Source organism: Octodon degus, unplaced genomic scaffold (assembly GCF_000260255.1).
Source record: "Octodon degus isolate 3935 unplaced genomic scaffold, OctDeg1.0 scaffold00092, whole genome shotgun sequence".
Lineage (NCBI taxonomy): Eukaryota > Metazoa > Chordata > Mammalia > Rodentia > Octodontidae > Octodon > Octodon degus.
Genome location: NW_004524668.1, coordinates 9033426 through 9051700, shown reverse-complemented (window position 1 = coordinate 9051700; position 18275 = coordinate 9033426). Strand labels below are relative to the sequence as shown.

General features: G+C 59.4%; 3 protein-coding genes and 1 long non-coding RNA gene across 4 annotated transcripts in view; 3 read left to right on the top strand and 1 right to left on the bottom strand.

Moving 5' to 3' along the window:
• Positions 1-1592, bottom strand: part of LOC111818462 — a 3526-nt gene extending 1934 nt beyond the window's left edge. Inside the window, exon 1 of the long non-coding RNA XR_002822439.1 lies at positions 1146-1592. This is a non-coding gene — a long non-coding RNA (uncharacterized LOC111818462). The remainder of the gene's footprint in view (positions 1-1145) is intronic.
• On the top strand, positions 712-4275 carry Slc25a34 (solute carrier family 25 member 34). The gene is made up of 5 exons (XM_004637770.3): positions 712-1148; positions 1615-1680; positions 1772-1924; positions 2238-2372; positions 2869-4275. The coding sequence occupies exons 1-5, from the start codon at positions 717-719 to the stop codon at positions 3049-3051; spliced, it is 969 nt and encodes a 322-aa protein (XP_004637827.3). The 5' UTR covers positions 712-716; the 3' UTR covers positions 3052-4275.
• Positions 4276-4958: 683 nt separating this feature from the next.
• Positions 4959-8254, top strand: Tmem82 (transmembrane protein 82). The gene is made up of 6 exons (XM_004637704.2): positions 4959-5114; positions 5255-5327; positions 5415-5589; positions 6055-6472; positions 7285-7475; positions 7772-8254. Exons 1-6 carry the CDS (start codon positions 5027-5029, stop codon positions 7856-7858), a joined length of 1032 nt encoding a protein of 343 aa, XP_004637761.1. The 5' UTR covers positions 4959-5026; the 3' UTR covers positions 7859-8254.
• An 8101-nt stretch (positions 8255-16355) lies between these two features.
• Positions 16356-18275, top strand: part of Fblim1 (filamin binding LIM protein 1) — a 21312-nt gene continuing 19392 nt past the window's right edge. Inside the window, exon 1 of the mRNA XM_004637703.2 lies at positions 16356-16415. The gene's annotated coding sequence lies outside the window, so the exon portion shown is untranslated. The remainder of the gene's footprint in view (positions 16416-18275) is intronic.

The following is an 18275-nucleotide window of genomic DNA, read 5'->3' as shown; positions in this document are numbered from 1 at the left end:
ATAATACCACACACACAGTTTGGTGTTGTCTGCAGTTTCAGGTATCCACTGGGGCCCTGGAAGGAGTCCCCTGCAGGTGGCAAGGTCACCGTGTCACCATTGTACAAGTGAGTGGGACAGAGGCTGGGAGAGGAAGTGCTTACCCACAGCACTGAGATTCACAGTACGGTGTGTAGCTCAGAGTAGAGTGCTGGCCTCAGCTGTGAATTTGGGGGGGGGGGGGCGGAAGCATAGTTCTTCAGGCCTCCAGCACCTGAAGAACTGTTTGCACAAAGCCAGACCATTGACTGTCGTCAGGCCAGAATACTGAGGCTTAGGAGGTAGTCACAGCTTGGAGGAGTAGCGATGGGACAGCTGCACAACCGCCCGTGGGCCCTGTGCCAGGGGCCTTCCAGCCTGCTTGTCCCACATCTGGAGCAGGACTGGAAGGCCAGGAGGTGGGAGGAGGAGGTGCCTCTGCTGGCGCCACCTTCTCCCTGCCCCACCCCTCCAGTCTCAAGTGACCTTTCCCCCAGATCCCAGGGTCCAGGCTCCAGGGCCAGAGGCAGCTGGGATTGGTCCGGCCTGGAGGAGGCGGGTCCAGGCACCAGGCCTGGGCCTGCTGAGCAGAGCAGGTGGATTTCAAGATAGAGCAGGGGCCACAGGACAGCTGCTGCCTTCAGCTGCGACCGGTCTTCTAGGCATGAGCCGGGGTTCCCGTGCTCTCCCGCCAGTTTATGGCCCAGCCTGTGCCCCTGATCCAGGCACAGCCGGGCCCTGGCATGGAGGCTGTGGAGCCGGTTCCTCCAGCAGTGGACCTGGTGTTGGGTGCCTCCGCCTGCTGCCTGGCCTGTGTGTTCACCAACCCTCTGGAGGTGGTGAAGACGCGGCTGCAGCTTCAGGGAGAGCTGCAGGCCCGGGGTACCTACCCTAGACTCTACCGTGGCTTGGTGGCCTCCGTGGCTGCTGTGGCTCGAGCAGATGGCCTGTGGGGCCTGCAGAAGGGGCTGGCCGCCGGCCTCCTCTACCAAGGGCTCATGAATGGTGTCCGATTCTACTGCTACAGCCTGGCATGCCAAGCTGGCCTCAGCCAGCATCCAGGGGGCACTGTGGTTGCAGGCGCCGTGGCTGGGGCACTGGGAGCGTTTGTGGGGAGCCCTGCTTACCTGGTGAGTGTGTCGTCTCCATCCTCCACCCCTCTGACTGGGCGCCGTGGAGCTTCAGGCCTCGGGTGGGTGGGGCTGGCCGGGCAGGGTAGAATGGAATCTGTCCCTTGGCACTAGGGCCTTGCCCTAACCCTCATGCTCTGAGGTCCCCACCCACTGGACCTGGCCCAGGGCACAGGGCAAAGAGAGGCAGCAAATCCTGGCTTGGGCGTGATTCCTCCTGTGTCGCCTAATGTAAAGCAGGAGCCAAAGCAGCCGCCAAGCCAGGGCTCCTGCGTCCTAGTCTGGGCGCTGCGCAGTTCTCTCACTTGGTCTTCTGGCGGTGACAGAACTGAGTTCAGAGGAGGCTAATGAACTTCCACACAGTGTCAGCCCAGGCCCTGTGCATGCCTCCCAGGGCTCAGGGCACCACATCCTCAACACACCCAGCTCGTCCCCCAGGCTCTTTCCAACCTTTCTGATCTCGCAGGTCAAGACGCAGCTGCAGGCCCAGACGGTGACCGCCATGGCCGTGGGGCACCAGCACCAGCACCAGGTGAACAGCCCCCTGCCCAGAGCGCTGGGCTGTACCACCGCATGTGCCCGGGCTGGCAGGGGCACCAGTGACCCATGCCCTCTCTCCACAGAGCGTCCTTGGTGCCTTGGAGACCATCTGGCGGCGGCAGGGCCTGCTGGGACTGTGGCGGGGCGTTGGCGGGGCGGTGCCCCGAGTCATGGTGGGCTCGGCCACCCAACTGTCCACCTTCGCCTCTGCCAAGGCCTGGGTGCAGGAGCAACAGGTGAGGGGCCAGGGGCCACCTGCCTCCTCCCACACAGGAAGTCCAAGGGCAACACTCGGAGCCCCTGAGGAAGCTGGCATACTGGCTCTGTCCTCAGAATGGTGACCTGGCCCTTGGGCCCAGTGGGAATTGGGGCCACCAATGAGCCCTAAAGCTGTGAAAGAATCAGGGTTGTGGGCAGGGAGGAATAGCTGCTGGGGCCTAGTCCACCTCTGACCCAGCCCTTCCAGTCCCCTTGCTGGGGGTTGGGGAGGTCACCCCAAGGGTGTGAAGAGGGCAGCCACAGGGTCAGCAGCCTGTGCCATCCCCACAGTGGCTCCCGGAGGAAAGCTGGCTGGTGGCCCTGGCGGGGGGCATGATCAGCAGTGTGGCTGTTGCTGTTGTCATGACCCCCTTCGATGTGGTCAGCACACGGCTGTACAATCAGCCCGTGGATGGAGCTGGCAGGGTGAGTGGGGGACAGGGTGGGGCAGGCCAGGGAGTGGGAGGCCCCAGTACACCCACTCACACGCACAGCTGGAACCCGCGGTGACACCCAGATGCAGGGGCTGGGCTTGTGTGAGGAGGGCCTGAAGCCCTGGCATCTGGTTTTTATTCTTTTTCCTGATGAAGAGTCTGAGGCACAGCCAGATCTTTTGACTTGCCTGGGGCTCCCCCAGTGGTTAGTGGGGAGCTGAGGCTGGAGCCATGGCTTCCTGGGGCACTTCCTGCCTCCCAGATGTGCTTCGATGCAGGTGCCATGTCCTGAGCCAAGCGAGCCCCACCGAGGGGTCCCCTTTCTAGCATCACACCCTCTAGGGCCACCTGTTTAGAATCGGCCCAGCTGACGACACATACCATTTCTGACATACTAGCACGCACTGGGACACACAGATACACATGCCTGGCGGTGCCAGTGGGGGCCTCACAGCCCCACAGTGATGCCCGCGCTGTGTCTGTCCCAGGGACAACTGTATGGGGGCCTCGCCGACTGCCTGGTGAAGACCTGCCAGCAGGAGGGCCCCTCAGCGCTCTACAAAGGCCTCGGCCCTGCCTACCTGCGTCTGGGCCCGCATACCATCCTCAGCATGCTCTTCTGGGACGAGCTGCGAAAGCTTGCCAGCCGGGCCCGGCACTCAGACACCTAGGCCTTGTCCCTCAGCCCAACCTGACCGTCCCACACATGCCAGGGCAATGGCCCAGGTCCTGCACAGGTTGGGGAAGGTGCCGACCACTCAGTCCTCCAGCCTCTGAGGCCCAGCATCCTCTCTGAGCACCTCTCCTCCTCATGCCCCTCCGTCCTGGGCCGGCACACCCCAGCACTGGCTCGTTCTCAGGAGTAGCTTCGGCACCAGTACTGCCACGAGTGGCACCACCCTGCTACTCCAGCTTGCCACAGGCAAGGTCCTTCCACCCCAGGGAAGCTGAGGCCAGGACAGTAAACGAGGTCCTGGCCAAAGCCACACAGCTGTGGAGTGGCAAAGCCAGGACTGAAACTCAGCTCTGCCTGCTCAGACCTGGGCTTTTGATAAAAGCACTGCCATACCAGGTCAGTGGGGCTGGAGGGTCCCGTAGCAGCCCCTACCTGGGTGAGGAGACCCTGGTGTCCTCGCTGTCTTGGTTCTAACAGGGTGCTACACAGTCCAGGACTTAAGCACTAGAAATTTATTTCTCCCATCTGCGGGCTGCAAGGTGGAAACTAAGATGTTGATAGGGCTCATTTCTCTCCTTCTTTCCCCTCCCCTTCTCCCTTTCTCTTCCTTCCTTCTTTCTTTCCTTCCTTCCTCTTTCTTTCTCTCCCTTCCCTCCTGACACTCAGAGTAGAATGCAGGACCTTGACTTGCTGGCCGCACCCTCTAGCAGGGAGCTACAGACGGCCCAGGACTGCTTTCTCCTGAGGCTCCTGTCCTGGGCTTGTAGAGGCCACCTTCTCCTTGCGTCCACCGTGGCTGTCCTGTGTGTCCTGTGCCTATGTCCTAATCTCCTCTTAGAAGGACACCAGTCAGTCATGTTAGACTCCATCTTAACCAAGAGGTTATTTTGCCACCTTCAACAAGCAGTCACAGCCCGGGCTGGGGGATTTGGGGATGTAATTCACTAGGCACCATCAGAGGGCCTTTACTGAGGGCCTCCTGAGGGTTCTGAAAGGGAGCTTGGGGAGAGTGGCAGGGTGGAGCCAGGAACAGAGGGAAGAGCGTGCCCCTTTTCCAGAGGCAGCCACTCTCCCCCTCGGGCAGGTGTCTTCCCACTCTACCCCTCACCCCCACCTGTGCTGACCTTTGTACCGCAAGGTAGACACAGCGCCTCACCAAGGCAGACAGCCCTGTCACAGCCCGTGATCTTCACTGCCACAGCGTGTCCCCCCACACACTCCAAACCAATAAAATTTTCTATTTTGGTTACTTCAGCGACTCCTCTGTAAAGCCTCCGTCCCCACCTCCGCTCTCACTCTGTTCTTTCAGTCTGGGGAAGGAGGGCGGCAGAAGTTCCTGTGTGCCAGGCTTAGGCCACCAGGCCAGGTGCCGCCTGCCACCTAGCGGACACGGGGTGGATGACCACAGGACACACCTACAGGCATCGGCAGGGGTTCTCAGGTGGACCCACATCCAGGCCAGAGCCAAGGCCCAGGGAGGCTGGATGACCAGACCAGACCAGACCGCGGGAAGAGAGAGCGCCTGACCTCTCCTGCCTGCGAGGACAGACCTCTACCTTGAGCAGCCAGGAGAGACCTCAGGCTGGGGGTAGAGACTCACACTGCCAGACCTGGGCTCGAACCGAGTCCACACTTCTGGCTGAGAGGACAGGAAGAACTTGGCTGCTGGTAGGCATTGTGGGGTTCAAGCCCTTTGGGAGAAGACAAGCAGATGGCAGACTAGCAGGAGCAGAGGGTTCCTGCTCCTGAGGGAAGCCAGGACAGCAGCTGGCCCTGGTGTCCTCTGGGCCTTTGGGTGAGGCCTGCCTCCCCGCAGCCTGGAAGGGTTAAGGCTGGGCCTCTCCTCTCTGCTCCTGGACCTTTGACCCCTCCCAGCCCCTCCCCTGCCCTCCATGGACACCTTTGCCCGGTGATGTCATCAGTCCGTCCCATGAAGACCTGGCCTGAGGCAGGGCCAGGTTGGGGCTGCCATGTTCTCGATGCTGCCCCTCCCCTCCTGGCTCCCGGGCCTCCCCTCCTTGGAGTGGGGCTGCAGCCTCCTCGATGGGCTCCTGCAAGGTGAGTGCCCGCTCCCAGTCTGCTGGACCCCGCCCTCCCAGGGAACAGGTGGGCCCCACCCACCCAGGCGCCAGCCTCCAGCCCTGTTCTCCTAACACCCCTGGCCTAGGCCTCCTCCCTTCCTCCCTCTGTCCACACAGGCCTCACTGGGGCCTTCGGGGTCTCCATTCTGAACAGCCTCCTGAAAGTCTACTTCTTCGTGGGCTGTGCCAAGTGAGTGCCCCTGCCCTGAGCCCCTTGCCAGGCCCTCACCTCTCTGCGGAGGCTGAGGCTGCTGCCCCTGCTCCTCGGTACTGACAGTGACCCCAAGCGGCGGACAGAAACGGAACGGCTTCGGGCCCAGTGGGCCCTGCTGGAGACCGTGCACCTGGTTGGCCTGGCCCTGTTCCTGACCATTGTGGACGCCCGGGTGGCTGCCCTGGTGGTGCTGGAGTTCTCCCTACGCGCTGTGTCCATGCTGCTGTCCCTGCGAAAGGTGAGACAGTGGGTCAGGTGAGTCACCCCTGGCCCTGGCCCCTGACCATGAGAAAGCTGGGTTTGTCGTCCTGTCCCCCTTGGCCCTCAGGTTGAGAGTAAGGTTTCTGATTGACTGCCAAATTCACTTCTCCATCCACACCCGAAACAGCCCTAGTCCCGGGAAAACAACGCCAGCTCTGTGTGCGGAGCCTCCCTGAGCCAGGCTCTGTCTGGCTGTTTGGAGGCCATTTCATCCCATGCTCACAGCCAGAAGGGACAAGGGTATGCTGTGTGACTCCCACTTCACACAGGGAAACTGAGGCTCAGAGGGAGGGCACAGCTTGTCACTGGTCACCCGCCAGCAAGGGAAGTCAGGTGGAAGCAGGGTCTCTGAGCTCTAAGTCAAATTCCTACAGCTCAAAGATGGACAGAGGGACGGTGCCCTGCAGTGGGACAAGACAGTCGCCCCTTCCACTTCCTGCAGGGCACCCAGGGCCTAGAGACGCTGCAACTCTACCTACTGAGCCAGTATGCACTGGGCTGTGGGCTGAGCTGCGGGCTGAGCTTCCTGCAGGAAGGCGCCCCGCACCGTACACTCAGCCTGCTGCTCAGCCTTGCGCTGGCTGCGCTGCTCCGCTCGGGTGCCCGCCGCCTCTGCCACCACGTCTGCTGCCTCTACGAGCTGCACAGCAGCCAGCGCTACTGTGGGGTCTGCCTGGGCCTGCTGGCAGGCGCTCATCGCCTCCCCATGCTGCTGGGCCGTGCCCTGACCGTGGCCTTCGCTGTGGGCAACCTGGCGGCCGTGGCCCTCATCAACCAGGACTTTCTGAGCACCTCGGAGGCGGTGCGCTTTTGGACGCCGCTCACGATCTGCTACACACTGCTGGTCATCTACATGCAGGGTGAGGGCCTCTAGGAAGAACTGTCTGGTTGCAGAGTGGAGAGGGGTGGGAGCAGAGGTCTAGGAGGGTGGTCCAGATGGACAGAACGAAAGTGCAAAGGCCCTGGGGTGGGTGAGCACAGAGGAAGCCAGGTTGTCTGGGAGGTGGGGTGTAGGCAAGGGGACAGGAGTCAGAGACAGAAGGTGGGGGTGGGCTCGCGCCATCCCCAAGTCAGCCAGTGAAGCAAGATCTCTTTTCCTCTGAATGTAGTAGAAAGCCCTGAAGGGCTATAAACAGAGGAATGACCTCATCTAGTTGACATGATTAGCTGGTCAGCAGACACTGGATCATAGGGTCAAAACTGAAGCTGAAGCTGTGTGTAGTGGTGTACGCCTGTGATCCCAGCACTCGGGAGACTGAGGCAGGAGGGTCACTGTGATTTGAGGCCAGCCTGGGCTACAAAGCAAATCAAGGCCAGCCTGAACCACATAATGAGACCCTTTCTCAGAAAACCAAAACAAACAAAAGAACCAAATCCTGGAGGTCTCAAGAAGGCTGCTGCTGCCGGCAGGCAGGAGGCAGCTGGGACCGAGGAGAAGCTGGTGGAAGGAGTCACCAGGTTTCTAGACAAGCAATCAGGGACATGTGGGAATGAGAAGGGTCAGGATGATCCCTGGCCCAAGTGACAGCCAGGACCCTTGCATGGGGAGGCAGGCGTCCCTGGCACCTCTGGGTGTGCACAGAGGAGCTGAGGATGCAGACGGGTGGCCGGGGAACCCAGTCGAGCCTGGGGTGCAGCAGTGAGTGGGTGGTGATGGGTCCCATGTTCCCAGAGGAGCAGCGGCAGCAGCGCTTCAGCATGCAGAACCAGGTGCAGACGGTGCTGGTGCGCATGGGCGGCCTCTTCGTGCTGCTGCTGACTGTGGGCCGCTGGCTGGACTTGCTGGGCCTCCTCTTTTCCTTGCTGGGCGAGCTCTGGTGCCTGGCGGGCGTCCGCACCCTGCTCGACCTCTGCCAGCTCCAGGTGGGCCCCCCCCGCCCTTTGTGACCCTCAGCCCTGATGACCTGCTCCAGACCGGCCTAGGGGCCTAAAAGGCCTGAGTTCAACAAGAGCTAGATTGACCTCTCTTGGGGCGCAGCTAGAACGAGTTCTCCCCCACCCTGTAGGTAGGCCCAGGCTGTCACCCATATAACTAGAAACAGGGACACCTCACCCTACCTGCACCCAAGGAGACCCAAGAGGAAGGACGGTCCCCAATATTTTGGGGCCTGGGGATTGCTGGGCAGGAAATGAGTGGTTCCTACACTCCCACCCCCCAGGACTTCCCATCCCAGCCTGCAGTTTCTGTGCCCAGCAAGTCCCTGCGTTCGGCCCCCACTGAACCCCAGAAGACAGCACCATCGTGATCCACCGCAGGGAGAACCCAGACACAATCCCGGGCCCTCAGAGCCTGACCTTCTAGGCCTTGACCTCTGCATGCTGCCCAGAGCAGGGGCAGGGCTGGCTCCTCCTGGACCACAGGACAGGCCCTGGGGCATCTGAAAAGGGCAGCTGGGGCACCTGGAGGCCCCCAAGTTAACTCCAGGTGGGTGTTGGATGCAGCCCCCATGAAGGATGGGGGACAGCTGAGTCCTCGAAGCGGCTTCTCCCTTTGCTGGCCTCCCTTCCTGCCTCATGAACAATAAAGATGAATTTCTCCACTAGAGTTTAGAATTACAAAGTCATGGAGAGGGTAAGAGGCTTTTGAATCAGAGCAGGTGGCACACACATGCAGTCCCAGCACTCTGGGAGGCTGAGGAAGGAGGATCAAAAGTGTGAGTCCAGCCTGAGCATCTTACCACCGTGTCTCAAAATTAAATTTTTCTTGGGGGGCCCAACCATTAGCTCAGGTGTTTAAGTGCCTGCTTAAAAATGCAGTGACAGGGCTGGTGAGATGGCTCAGTGGTCTAAAGCACCTACTTAGAACAAGCTAAGCTAAGCAAAGCACAGGGACCGTGGTTCAATCCCCCAGCACCACATGCCAGCCAGCCCCGCCTCCTGGTGGGCTGAGCTGGCCACACACAAAATAAATAAAACCTAAAAAAAAAAAAATACAGTGAGGGGAGATGGCTCAGTAGAATAAGTGCTTGCCTGGCAAGCACAAGGACCTGAGTTCAATCCCTGGTTCCACCAAAAAAAAATAAATTTTTTTAAAATTTTTTTTTTAATTTTTCTTAAAAGATCTGGGTTCAATCTCAAACCCCGGGGAAGGACTTTTTTTTTTTTTTTTCCGAACTGGGGATTGAACTCAGGTCCTTGTGCATGCCAGGCAAGCACTTATGCTACTGAGCCATCTCCCTGGACCCCTTTTTTGTTTTTTGAGACAGGTTCTCACAGTTCAGGCTGGCCTCGAATTCACTATCTATGTAGCTCAGGCTCCTCCCTGAAGGAGATCCTCCTGCCTCAGTCTCATGAGTGCTGGAATTATAGACATACATCGCCACGCTGGGCAGTAAGGATTTTCTAAGACCATACAGCTCTTCTGGAGGGTTGCCCTGGGCCAGGGGCTCTGGGGACAGAGCCCTTTCAGACAGAAAGGGGTTCAGAGTGGGCTGGGAGGTGAGGGGTGTGTGGGATGGACGTGTGACCTGGTGCCTGTTGAAGGTGTAGAAACTTCAAAGTCCTCTGTGGTGCCCAGGGCCAACGCTCCCCACAGGCAGCTCTCCTGGCCCAGGCCTCTGGCCTGTGGGGATCAAGGGCTCCAACCCAGCAGGGCAGAGACAGAGGGCCTCTTTGGGGTTGGGGTCACATTCGTCTGAGAGTGACAAGGAGTGGTGAGTGTCCCAGCAGTTGTGTCTGAGTGATGTCTTCTCCCCTAGGGAGGAGACGAAGACCTCAACTTGGCCAGGCAAGTCCCTTTTATTTTCTGAGACAGGGTCTCAGTGCATTGTTCAGGCTGACTTTGCACTCACTGTGTACCCCAGGCTGGCCTTGAACTCACTATCTAGCCTAGGCTGGACTTGAAGTTTTGGTTTTTTTTAATTATTTGTTTATTTATGTGTGTGTGTGTGTGTGTGTGTGTGTGGCCATCTCAGCCCACCAGGGGGCGGGGCTGGCTGGCACGTGGTGCTGGGGGATTGAATCGTGGTCCCTGTGCTTTGCTAAGCTTGTTCTAAGTAGGTGCTTTAGACCACTGAGCCATCTCACCAGCCCTGGACTTGAACTTGAAGGGACCCTCCTATCTCAGCCTCCCAGAGTGCTGGGATTACAGACAAACAGCACCTATCATCTCAGAAAAGCATTTCAGGACACATCAGTGAGAATCCTGAGCTGGCTTAGGAGACTAAAGGGACTATAGCTCCGATGGAGAGATTCAGACCAACCTCCCCGCGAAGGACCGGGACCACTGTTTGTGGGTTTGTTGAGGTGGGCTGGGCGGTGGATCCTTATCTCAGTCTGGCTGAGCAGGCCAGTCCTGGAGAGAGATGCCCTTCGGGCTGGAGTGACAGTCGGTCTCCCTGACAGGAGCGCCTCTGCATGGGGCCAGCTCAGGTTCCTGGAAGCTCTGCTGGAAGCCAAGGTAGCCAGAGTTAGGGCGAGAAGGGCCATGTCTGGGCACCCTGGGGAGTTGAACCTCCCTTCCTCCCTTAAAGTTGATGGAGGGGGCCTGCCCCTTAGCTCAGTCCTTCAAGTGTCTGCTTCAACAAAGCAGTCAGGCTCAGGGTGCTGTGGTTCGATCCCCACAACTCAAGCCAGCCAAACCTGCCCCGAAGGCATTTGGAGAAAAAAAAAAAAAAAAGCTGATGGGATAATAGGTAAGCACAGGACTAACTGGCTTGGACCCCAGAGCTTCTGGACCTGGACATGAGAAGCATGCGGCGCTGGAGGGACCTGATACAGGGCTTCTGGGAAGGGAGCAAGCAAATACTACGAGCTGAAGGTCAAGTCCGTTCTGGTTTTTTTTTTTTTTTTTTTTTGGGTGGAACTGGGGATTGAACTCAGACCCTTGCACTTGGCAGGCAAGCGCTTATTCTACTGAGCCATCTCCCCAGCCCCCCATTCTGCTTTTAGTCACTCACGGGGTATCTGCATGCCCTGGTAAAGTCATGGTTTTCAGCCACTTGCCTAGAGAGAAAAGCCAAATCATGCTTTTAGTGGAGAGCAGGTGAAGAGCCCAGCGTCCTCTGTCCCCTGTGCCCCCTGTGATCCCCAGCTACCTCCAGAGAAAGTGAGGGCTGGTGAAGGTTGCTGGGGGGTGGTTTCCAGGCTCTGAGGGGTTCCTTACTGCCAGAAAAGGCCACCATGGTCACCTGATGCTCAGGTGCTAGGAGCTAGCTGGACCCAAGGCCGGATGGCTGTGCTCTGTCCCAACCTCAGGAACAGCCACCCAAGGGACAGGGAGCATAGGGGACCCTCCAAGAGTGTGTTTGCAGGGGACACGGGGTTCCCTAGGACAGCACCCAGTTGTCCTGACCAGATGTGAGCTCCGTGCCTCGGGACAGGAAGTGGCCCAGTCTGGAGGAAGTGGCTCAGCAGAGCAGGCCCAGGGCCAGCCCCACCAGACCAGACTGGACTCTGGGTTCCAAGCAGGTTCCCGTGTTTTTGCTGGAAGTGGCCCCGGCCTCTCAGCCCCTGGCATGGCCCAAGGCACATGGGGGGCAGGCCCAGGAGGGACTCGGCAACCTTGACTTTTTATGGGCACAAGGACTATTTTCCAAACAAAATCTGGGACATGTGGGCTGAAATAAGATTCTTTTCTTATCAAATTGTTTTTGTGAAAATTATTTTGTGTCTAGCAAGGGCATAAAAATCAGATCACTCACATGAGCCCTTTAGCAAATACCAAATGTAGAAAAGCCGGCTTTGGGTCCCGAGGTGCAGGACAGCCGGAACTGCATGGTCTGAATGATGCTTGAAGATCACCAAGCTATTCCATGGAGTCCTTCTACAGAAGTGTGGCCAGCCAGGTGTGACAGCGCACACTATAATCCCAGCAGTCGGGAGGCTGAGGCAGGAGGATCACTGGGAGTTCGAGACCAGCCTGAGCTACACAGTGAGCTCAAGACCAGCCTAAACTGCACAATGAGACCCTGTCTCAAAAACAATAATACAAGTTTGAGTCCAGCTTGGGTAATTGAGCAAGACTGTCCCAAATTTTAACTAAATGAAAATCAAAAGGGCTGGGGAGGTAACTCCGTGAGACAGGCCCTGGTTTCAAGTCCCAAGACTGAAAAAGAGGGAGACGGGAGATCAGGGTCCCCAGGCCCTGTTCAGAGCAGTGGTGACCCGGGGGACAGCTGGGACCAAGTGACTGGCCTCCCTGCCTGAGTCCCATTCTGGCCTTCCTGAGCTGGCAGTCCTTGCTCTCTTGCCTTCCCTGCCCAGTCTGCAGGGATCCTGGCCCCACGCTGAGCCTGGGGATACGAAGACAAGTGAGGTTGGCAGTCTGGTCTCTGAGGACAGGGACAAACAGAGGGCAGCTGCTGGTCGGAAAAATAAAGCTGGGTCGGGGCTAGTGGATGCAGAGAAGGCTGGCAAGAGATTTGCTATCTGTGGCTGCACCCCCACCCCCAATATAGCAACTTTTTTTTCCAGTACCAGGGATTGAACTCAGAACCCTAAGCTTGGCAGGCAGGTACTTATTCTACTGAGCTATCTCCCTGGCCCTCCAATGTAGCGACTTTAAACCCCAGGGATTTAGCCCCATTTTCTCCATGGGTCTGGAATCTAGATGTAGCTCCTCCAGGACCTGAACTCAGGGCTCCCCCAGGCTGTGGTCTACAGGTCAGCAGGGCTGGGGTGCAGCTGAAGGCTGTGGCTTTCCTTGGGCAGCTCTCAGTCGTCCCAGGCAGGAACACTAGAGAAGGCCCTGCAGAAGCCTCACCCGGGTGTAGACACTGAGCTCCCTTTGTCTTTGCTTCCCACTCCAAGCAAGTCCACGGGTGCTTTGCACCAGCGGAGGGGGGTTATCCTAGGAGACAGGGTCCTCGGGACAGCTGGGAAGCTGCTGTCCACAGAGGGGAGCTTGTGGGGAAAAAGGGGCCTTCAGCAGGGAACTGGGGGATGGGTGCACGCCCCAGGCCGGGAACAGCGGGCAGGGCCCCTGACACGGCCCACAAGCAGTGTGGAGGCCGCAGGAGCCTCCCAAGGGCAGGATCATGGGAAGGCAGGACCCAGGTCATGAGACTTTGTTCCCGTGGGGCAGGTGGTGGCGGTTTTTACACAAGCAAGTGACAGAAAGTGATGGATACTTCCAGAGGAGTCCTCTCTTTGCTGTTTTTTGTTCTTTTAGATTTGCAGTTTAGTTTTTTGAGGATTTGTTTGTTTTTGTCCAGACAGGGTCTCACTATGGAGTTCAAGCTGGTTTTGAACTCACTACAGAGTCCCAGCTGGCCTCGAATTCAAGGTGAATGTCATGCCTCAGCCTCCCAAGTGCTGAAATTACACGTGTGCCCCACCACATCCAGTTTAGGCGCTTTAATCTGCTAAGCTATTTGGCCAGCCCTGTAGCAACTTTGAACACCAGGGATTTAGTCCCATTTTCTCTGTGGGTCCAAAATCTGGATGCAGTTCTGCCGGGACCTGAACTCAGGGCTCCCCCAGGCTGCGGGCCACAGATATTTTCCCTCCCGAGAGCAGGGATCAAACTCAGGACCTTGCGCACGCCAAGCAGGTGTTTGTGTGGCTAGGCTATCTTCCTGGCCCTCTGGGATTCTTAGGAAATATTTATTTGGGGTAAAAAAGGAAGCACAATTAATTCCTGGAGACTCAGAGGTCTGGATCCTTTCTTCTGACACATCCCCGGGCAGTTTCCCAGGAGTGTTTACTGGAAATACTTCTCAGGGTTTGCCTGGCTTCCCTCCCTTCCCTCCCTGCCTACAACACTCTGTAGCTCCCAGAAACTGCATCCCTCACCGTACAAGTGCAGGTTGAATATGAGTTTTGTGAAGACCTCAGTGTGGATTTCTCTACCACTTCAGTCTGTTCATGTTGTGCCGAGGCAGGTGGATGGCAGCAGGGCTGCCCGGGTCCACGGCACCGTCCACTGGGTGCCTGGGAAGGAGGGGCCTCGGGCACTAGGGTGCTGACACAACACTGCCAGGCAGGATGCAGACAGGGCCAGGAGTGGAGGCTCCCTTGAGATGAGGCTCAATCAGTCAGGGAGTGGGACAGATTCAGCTGGAGGACTGGGGGCAGCCAGGACCTCGAATGACTGTCCCAGCGCAGCCTCCCACTGTTCCCCAACTGCCAAGCCTCAAGGGCACCGAGTCACTGAGAAGATGCCAGGCGTGGGAATTGTGGCCCTGGCCAGAGCCTGCTCAGCCCCAGACCAAGAGGAGATTAAGGCTCAGACACTGTTGGCATAGCCAGACACCAGAAGCCCAGCCCTGCCCGGGTGAGACAGATGGACGGGGGCCTGGGCTCAGCCCTGGGGTGGGGCTGTGGCTCAGGGAGCCCCAGAGGAAGGAGGTGGGACCCCTGAGAGGGGAATATTTCCCACCTGCCCTCTGCTAAGGTTTGTCTCATGCTTGGATGTGGCTGGAGAGGTGTGGGCTACATGAGCCGGACGTGCTGGAACCAGGGGACCGAGAGGCAGGAGTGGCCAGCACCACTGATCTTGGGGTGGTGCTCACTGTGTGCTCACAGCGGTGTTCTCTGCTTTTCTGCAAAGGCAAGCTGCACCTCCCAGTCCCCAAGGGGACAGGTGGCAAACAGCCTGGAGTGGGGAAGCAGCTTGTCCAGGTCACAGTGAGCACCTAGGAGCTGGGCATTTAGCCTATGTCTGCCCCCAAAGCCTCTTTTCCTCCCTGCCTTCTGGACCCAGCCATCTCCTCACAGAGGATCCTCTCAGGACCCCTCTTCTGTCTCAGCCCCTGGTTTCCTCTTCCTCTTTCTACCCCCTTTGGGCGACTGTCACACTCTTTGCTTCAGGGCTCCATGTCCCCTGCCTCCCTGTGCAATGTGGCAGTGAGGACAGATGGTGCATGGATTCCTACTGACTCCCTGACCACTGCCTGCATGTGGTGGATGGTACCCAGTGGCTGGAGTCCAAGCTGCCTGGGATCTGGCAGGAGACGGAGCCCCTCTCCCACTGGGGCTCCAAGGTGGAGAAGCAGCCTGAGTCCAGGGCAGGGAGGCAGGAGCAGGGCCAAGCAGCAGGCAGACAAAGGGTGTGTGTTCTTGGCCAGGGCACTTCCTGAGTTTCCATTGCAGGAAGCTCGGCACCTGCCTATCTGTGACAAGGACACAGACACCAGGCCTGGCCTGGGCGGTGCCCTCCATCTGGGGCAGGCTTGAGGTGAGCGAGCAGGCCAGGGCGCGGGCAGCTGGTGAGTGGTGGCACCTGGACCCCCACTCTCCCCTCGGCCATCCCAGAGTAGAGACAGGGAGCCTGGATCCTAGATGAGTCACTGTGACCTTGGGCCAGGCCACAGCCAACCCTTGGGTGCTCTGCAGTCCTCTTTGGTGGCACAGCGAGGTGGCGCGATGAATACAGGGTGCTCCTTGTTGACCTGAAGTAAATAAGCTCCTGCGTCACCATCACCGAGCTCTTGATAAGGGGTCCTACAGCCCCAGGCAGGCCCTTCTTGCCTGTGTCCAGCGGCCTCCTCCTCCCTATTGCTGGGGCCATGGGGCACCTTCTCCTAAGGCTGCTGCGGAGGCTGGGGTGCAGGGGCTCGCTCACCCCACTGGACATCTGTAAGGATGGCGCTGACTCCTGTACCTGTGGGTGGCAGAGCAGTGTCCTGGGAGCCCCCACCGCTCTGTTTGAATGAAGCTCTGGCCCTGGCCGCTTGGGCCTCTCAGGGCAGGGCTGATGAGCCCCAGCCTGGGTCCGCTCGGTGGGGTTCCATGAGCTGTCTGTAAGTGGTACAGGAGGTCCAGCCACGGTGGCTCCTGCCTTTGTTACTGCAGGGTGGCTGTGGGGACAGATGGGAAAAGGGATGACATGAGTCACAGGAAGGGCAACCCTCAGTGGGTGAGGGGAAGATGGGGCAGAGTGCCAGGCAACCCCTGCTGATGCCTGTGAATGTGAGCCCTTAGGGTGTGGCGGGGCCAGATTCCCTCCTGGCCGCACCCCCCATGGCACTGGGTCCAGAGCTCCCCTGGCCGGCACCGCTGTGGCTTTAATCATGAGAACAATCTGTTTGCTTCTGAATCAGACCCAGATTCCTTTTCCCAACAATGTTCCTGAGGCCTCCAGGGACCCAGCAGCCCATCTCTGCCCTAGTCAGGGCCCCAGAGCCAGGCGCCCTTACTCTCCTCCCACCAAAGTTCCAGCTACTCCAGCTTGGGGGAGGGGTGCGGGAGGGAAGAGAGGGGCAAACCAAGCCCTTCGCTTGCCAGCTGGGCCTGCCCTCCCTCCCCTCCCCACCCACCTGCAGGGGTTCCTGCCAGGAACAGTGCTGCTTGCTCAGGACAGCAAATCAATGCTGCGCTGGGGTGTCTGAGCCTCCCTCCCCAGGAGCATCCCTCCCCCCCCCAGCGGTCCCACTCCCAGCCCTTGTGCCTTCCATCCCCAGGCCACGCTGGAGATTTAGGCACCGAGGCTGGGGGGTGAGAGTGATCGACCCAGGGCACAGGTTTAGCGCAGGGCCAGAGAAGCCAGATCTGCCAGACTTTTAAGATCCTGGCGCATCCCAGGCCAGACTGGGTGAAAGCAACAGACTGCACCCAATCCCTGATGGGGAAGGTAGAACCGTCGATCTAGGTGACCTAGGGTGGGAGAGGGACCGACCACTCGTAGGGTGGGCGCCACCCCCAGGCAGGGAGGGGCGGGAGGAGTGGTCGGGAAACAAAGGGAGGGGGCGGGAGCCGGCAGCCGGCAGGTGGGGGGGCAGGTGGGGGCGCTCGGAGTCCGGCCCCTCCCCCACGCCACCTTTTATGGAAGCGGCGCGGGCTGCGAGGGCGGGGGCCGGGAGGCGCGGGCGGAGCGCGGCCGCGGAGCGCTGGGTCCGGACAGACGGCTGCGGGGCGCTCCAGGTAAGGGGGTGCGGGAGATCCCGGGCCGGGCGTGCCTGCCTCAGCCACACACAGGTGACGGCGCTGCGTCCCCGGGGCGGAGCCCACCTGGTGCCGGGCAGACCCCAGCCTAGCGCTTCTGTGGTCACGCGAGAGGCGGCGCTGTCCTTCTGTCCTCGCGCCTAGTGCCCAGGGTCCGGGCTCAGCCGGGCGGCGGGGCCGGGTTCCTGCCCAGAGGGTCGGGGTGCGCGGGGCGGAAGCTCCTGCACAAAGAGGATCGCGTCCCGCACATGGATCGAATTAGCGTCCCCGCGGTGACCCGGCCGGCGCCCTGCTCGCTGTCCGCGGTGGGGCGCCGGGCTTCCGGAGCTCAGGGGTCGCGAGGGGAGGAGGGGCTCCAGGTGCGCGGTCTGCCGGAGGACGTGGGGTTGGGCCATCCGGAGTGGGTGCTTGCGGCGGTCTTGGCGTCGCCCCCTCCAGCCTAGATCTGGAGACCTGCGACCGAGGCTGGGCAGCGTCCGGATTTCGGCTTCTTGTGGGGGAGGGGGCTCCTCCTCGCCCTCAGGGGCTGAGTAACCGCCCGACCCCTCTCTGCACCCGTCTGTACCGAGCTCTGGAGCGCCCTCTCTCCTGTCTTTTCGGCCACCCTCTGCGCGGACTCTTATTCTCAATTTATGAACAGACCAGGCCCAGAGAGGTTGGATGACCTGGGCCGGGGTCACCCATCAGGAAAGAGGTGGGGCACAGCTGGAGCCCAGCTCTGTGCCTCTTCCTGTCCCTGAGGTGGGGAGAGGAGGGACCCTTCTCTGAGGCTCTGAGGTCCCTTGTGGGAGCAGCATTGGGGTGCAGCCCCCAGCAAAGTCTAACCCTGGGCCCAAACCCTAACTTCCTGGGGCCGTAAGGGAAAAAGTTGAGAGGTAGTTTCCAGAGGTGTTTCTGGGGACCCCTGCCGGGCTTCTGCTGCCTAGAGCTTGCCGGTGGCTGGCTCGTCCGGCCTCCTTCCTTCCTCTTGGCAGGAAATGACTTTCCTTCCCTTTGTCCCCACTTTCTCCGCTCACCCGACTGGATCTCTGACTCTTCTCCAGGGGAGTAAAGATGGGGGCGGAAAGTCCCCTGGGTGCGGCAGGCGGGGAACTTAGGAACTTGATCACACGCCCGCTGAATGACCCGCCGGGAATGGCTGTGGGACCGAAGGAAGCGCAGTCCCTACTCCCCATGAGATTTGACCCCTTGAAAATCCCCAGCTCAGTGTGTCCCCTGGGGCTTGAGGTCCCTGCTGTCACCGCCTCTTGGGAGGGGTTTTGGGGCTGTTGACCAGCTGGGAGCATCTGGCTGGATGCCTTCCGAGAAAGCAGGCTGATCGACTTCCCGGAGGAGTGGGGCAGGGTCAGAGCAGGCCAGGGGGACGTGGACAGGAGTCCTGAAGGTCCATAGCTGCTCTGACACGAGCCCTGGGGTGCTGAATACAAGGTACCAGACTGGCCTGTGCCGCTCAGGGGTGAGAACAGCCTGGGAACTTGGAGATGGGGTGCTGTGCTGCAAGGGAAGAAGAGTGTGTGGTGTTGCTGGGCATGGTGGCACAAGTTTGCGATTCCAGCCCTGGGGAGACTGAGACAGGAAGATCACCAAGAGTTTGAGGCCAGGCTGGGCTGCCCAGTGAGTTGAAGGCCAACGTGAACTACATAGTGAAACCCTTTCTCAAAAAAATGATTTTAAAAAAGTAGTGCGGTGTAGAGTCTGTGGATGCCCTGAACTTCCTGTTAGAATCCTAAGTGTGCCCATGGATGGCCTGGGAAAATCATTTAAAGTCTTCAGGCCTTAGAAGCTTTGTGAGTTGGGGACAAAGAGGACCATCCCTACAGCTGGTTTGAGAATCCTGTG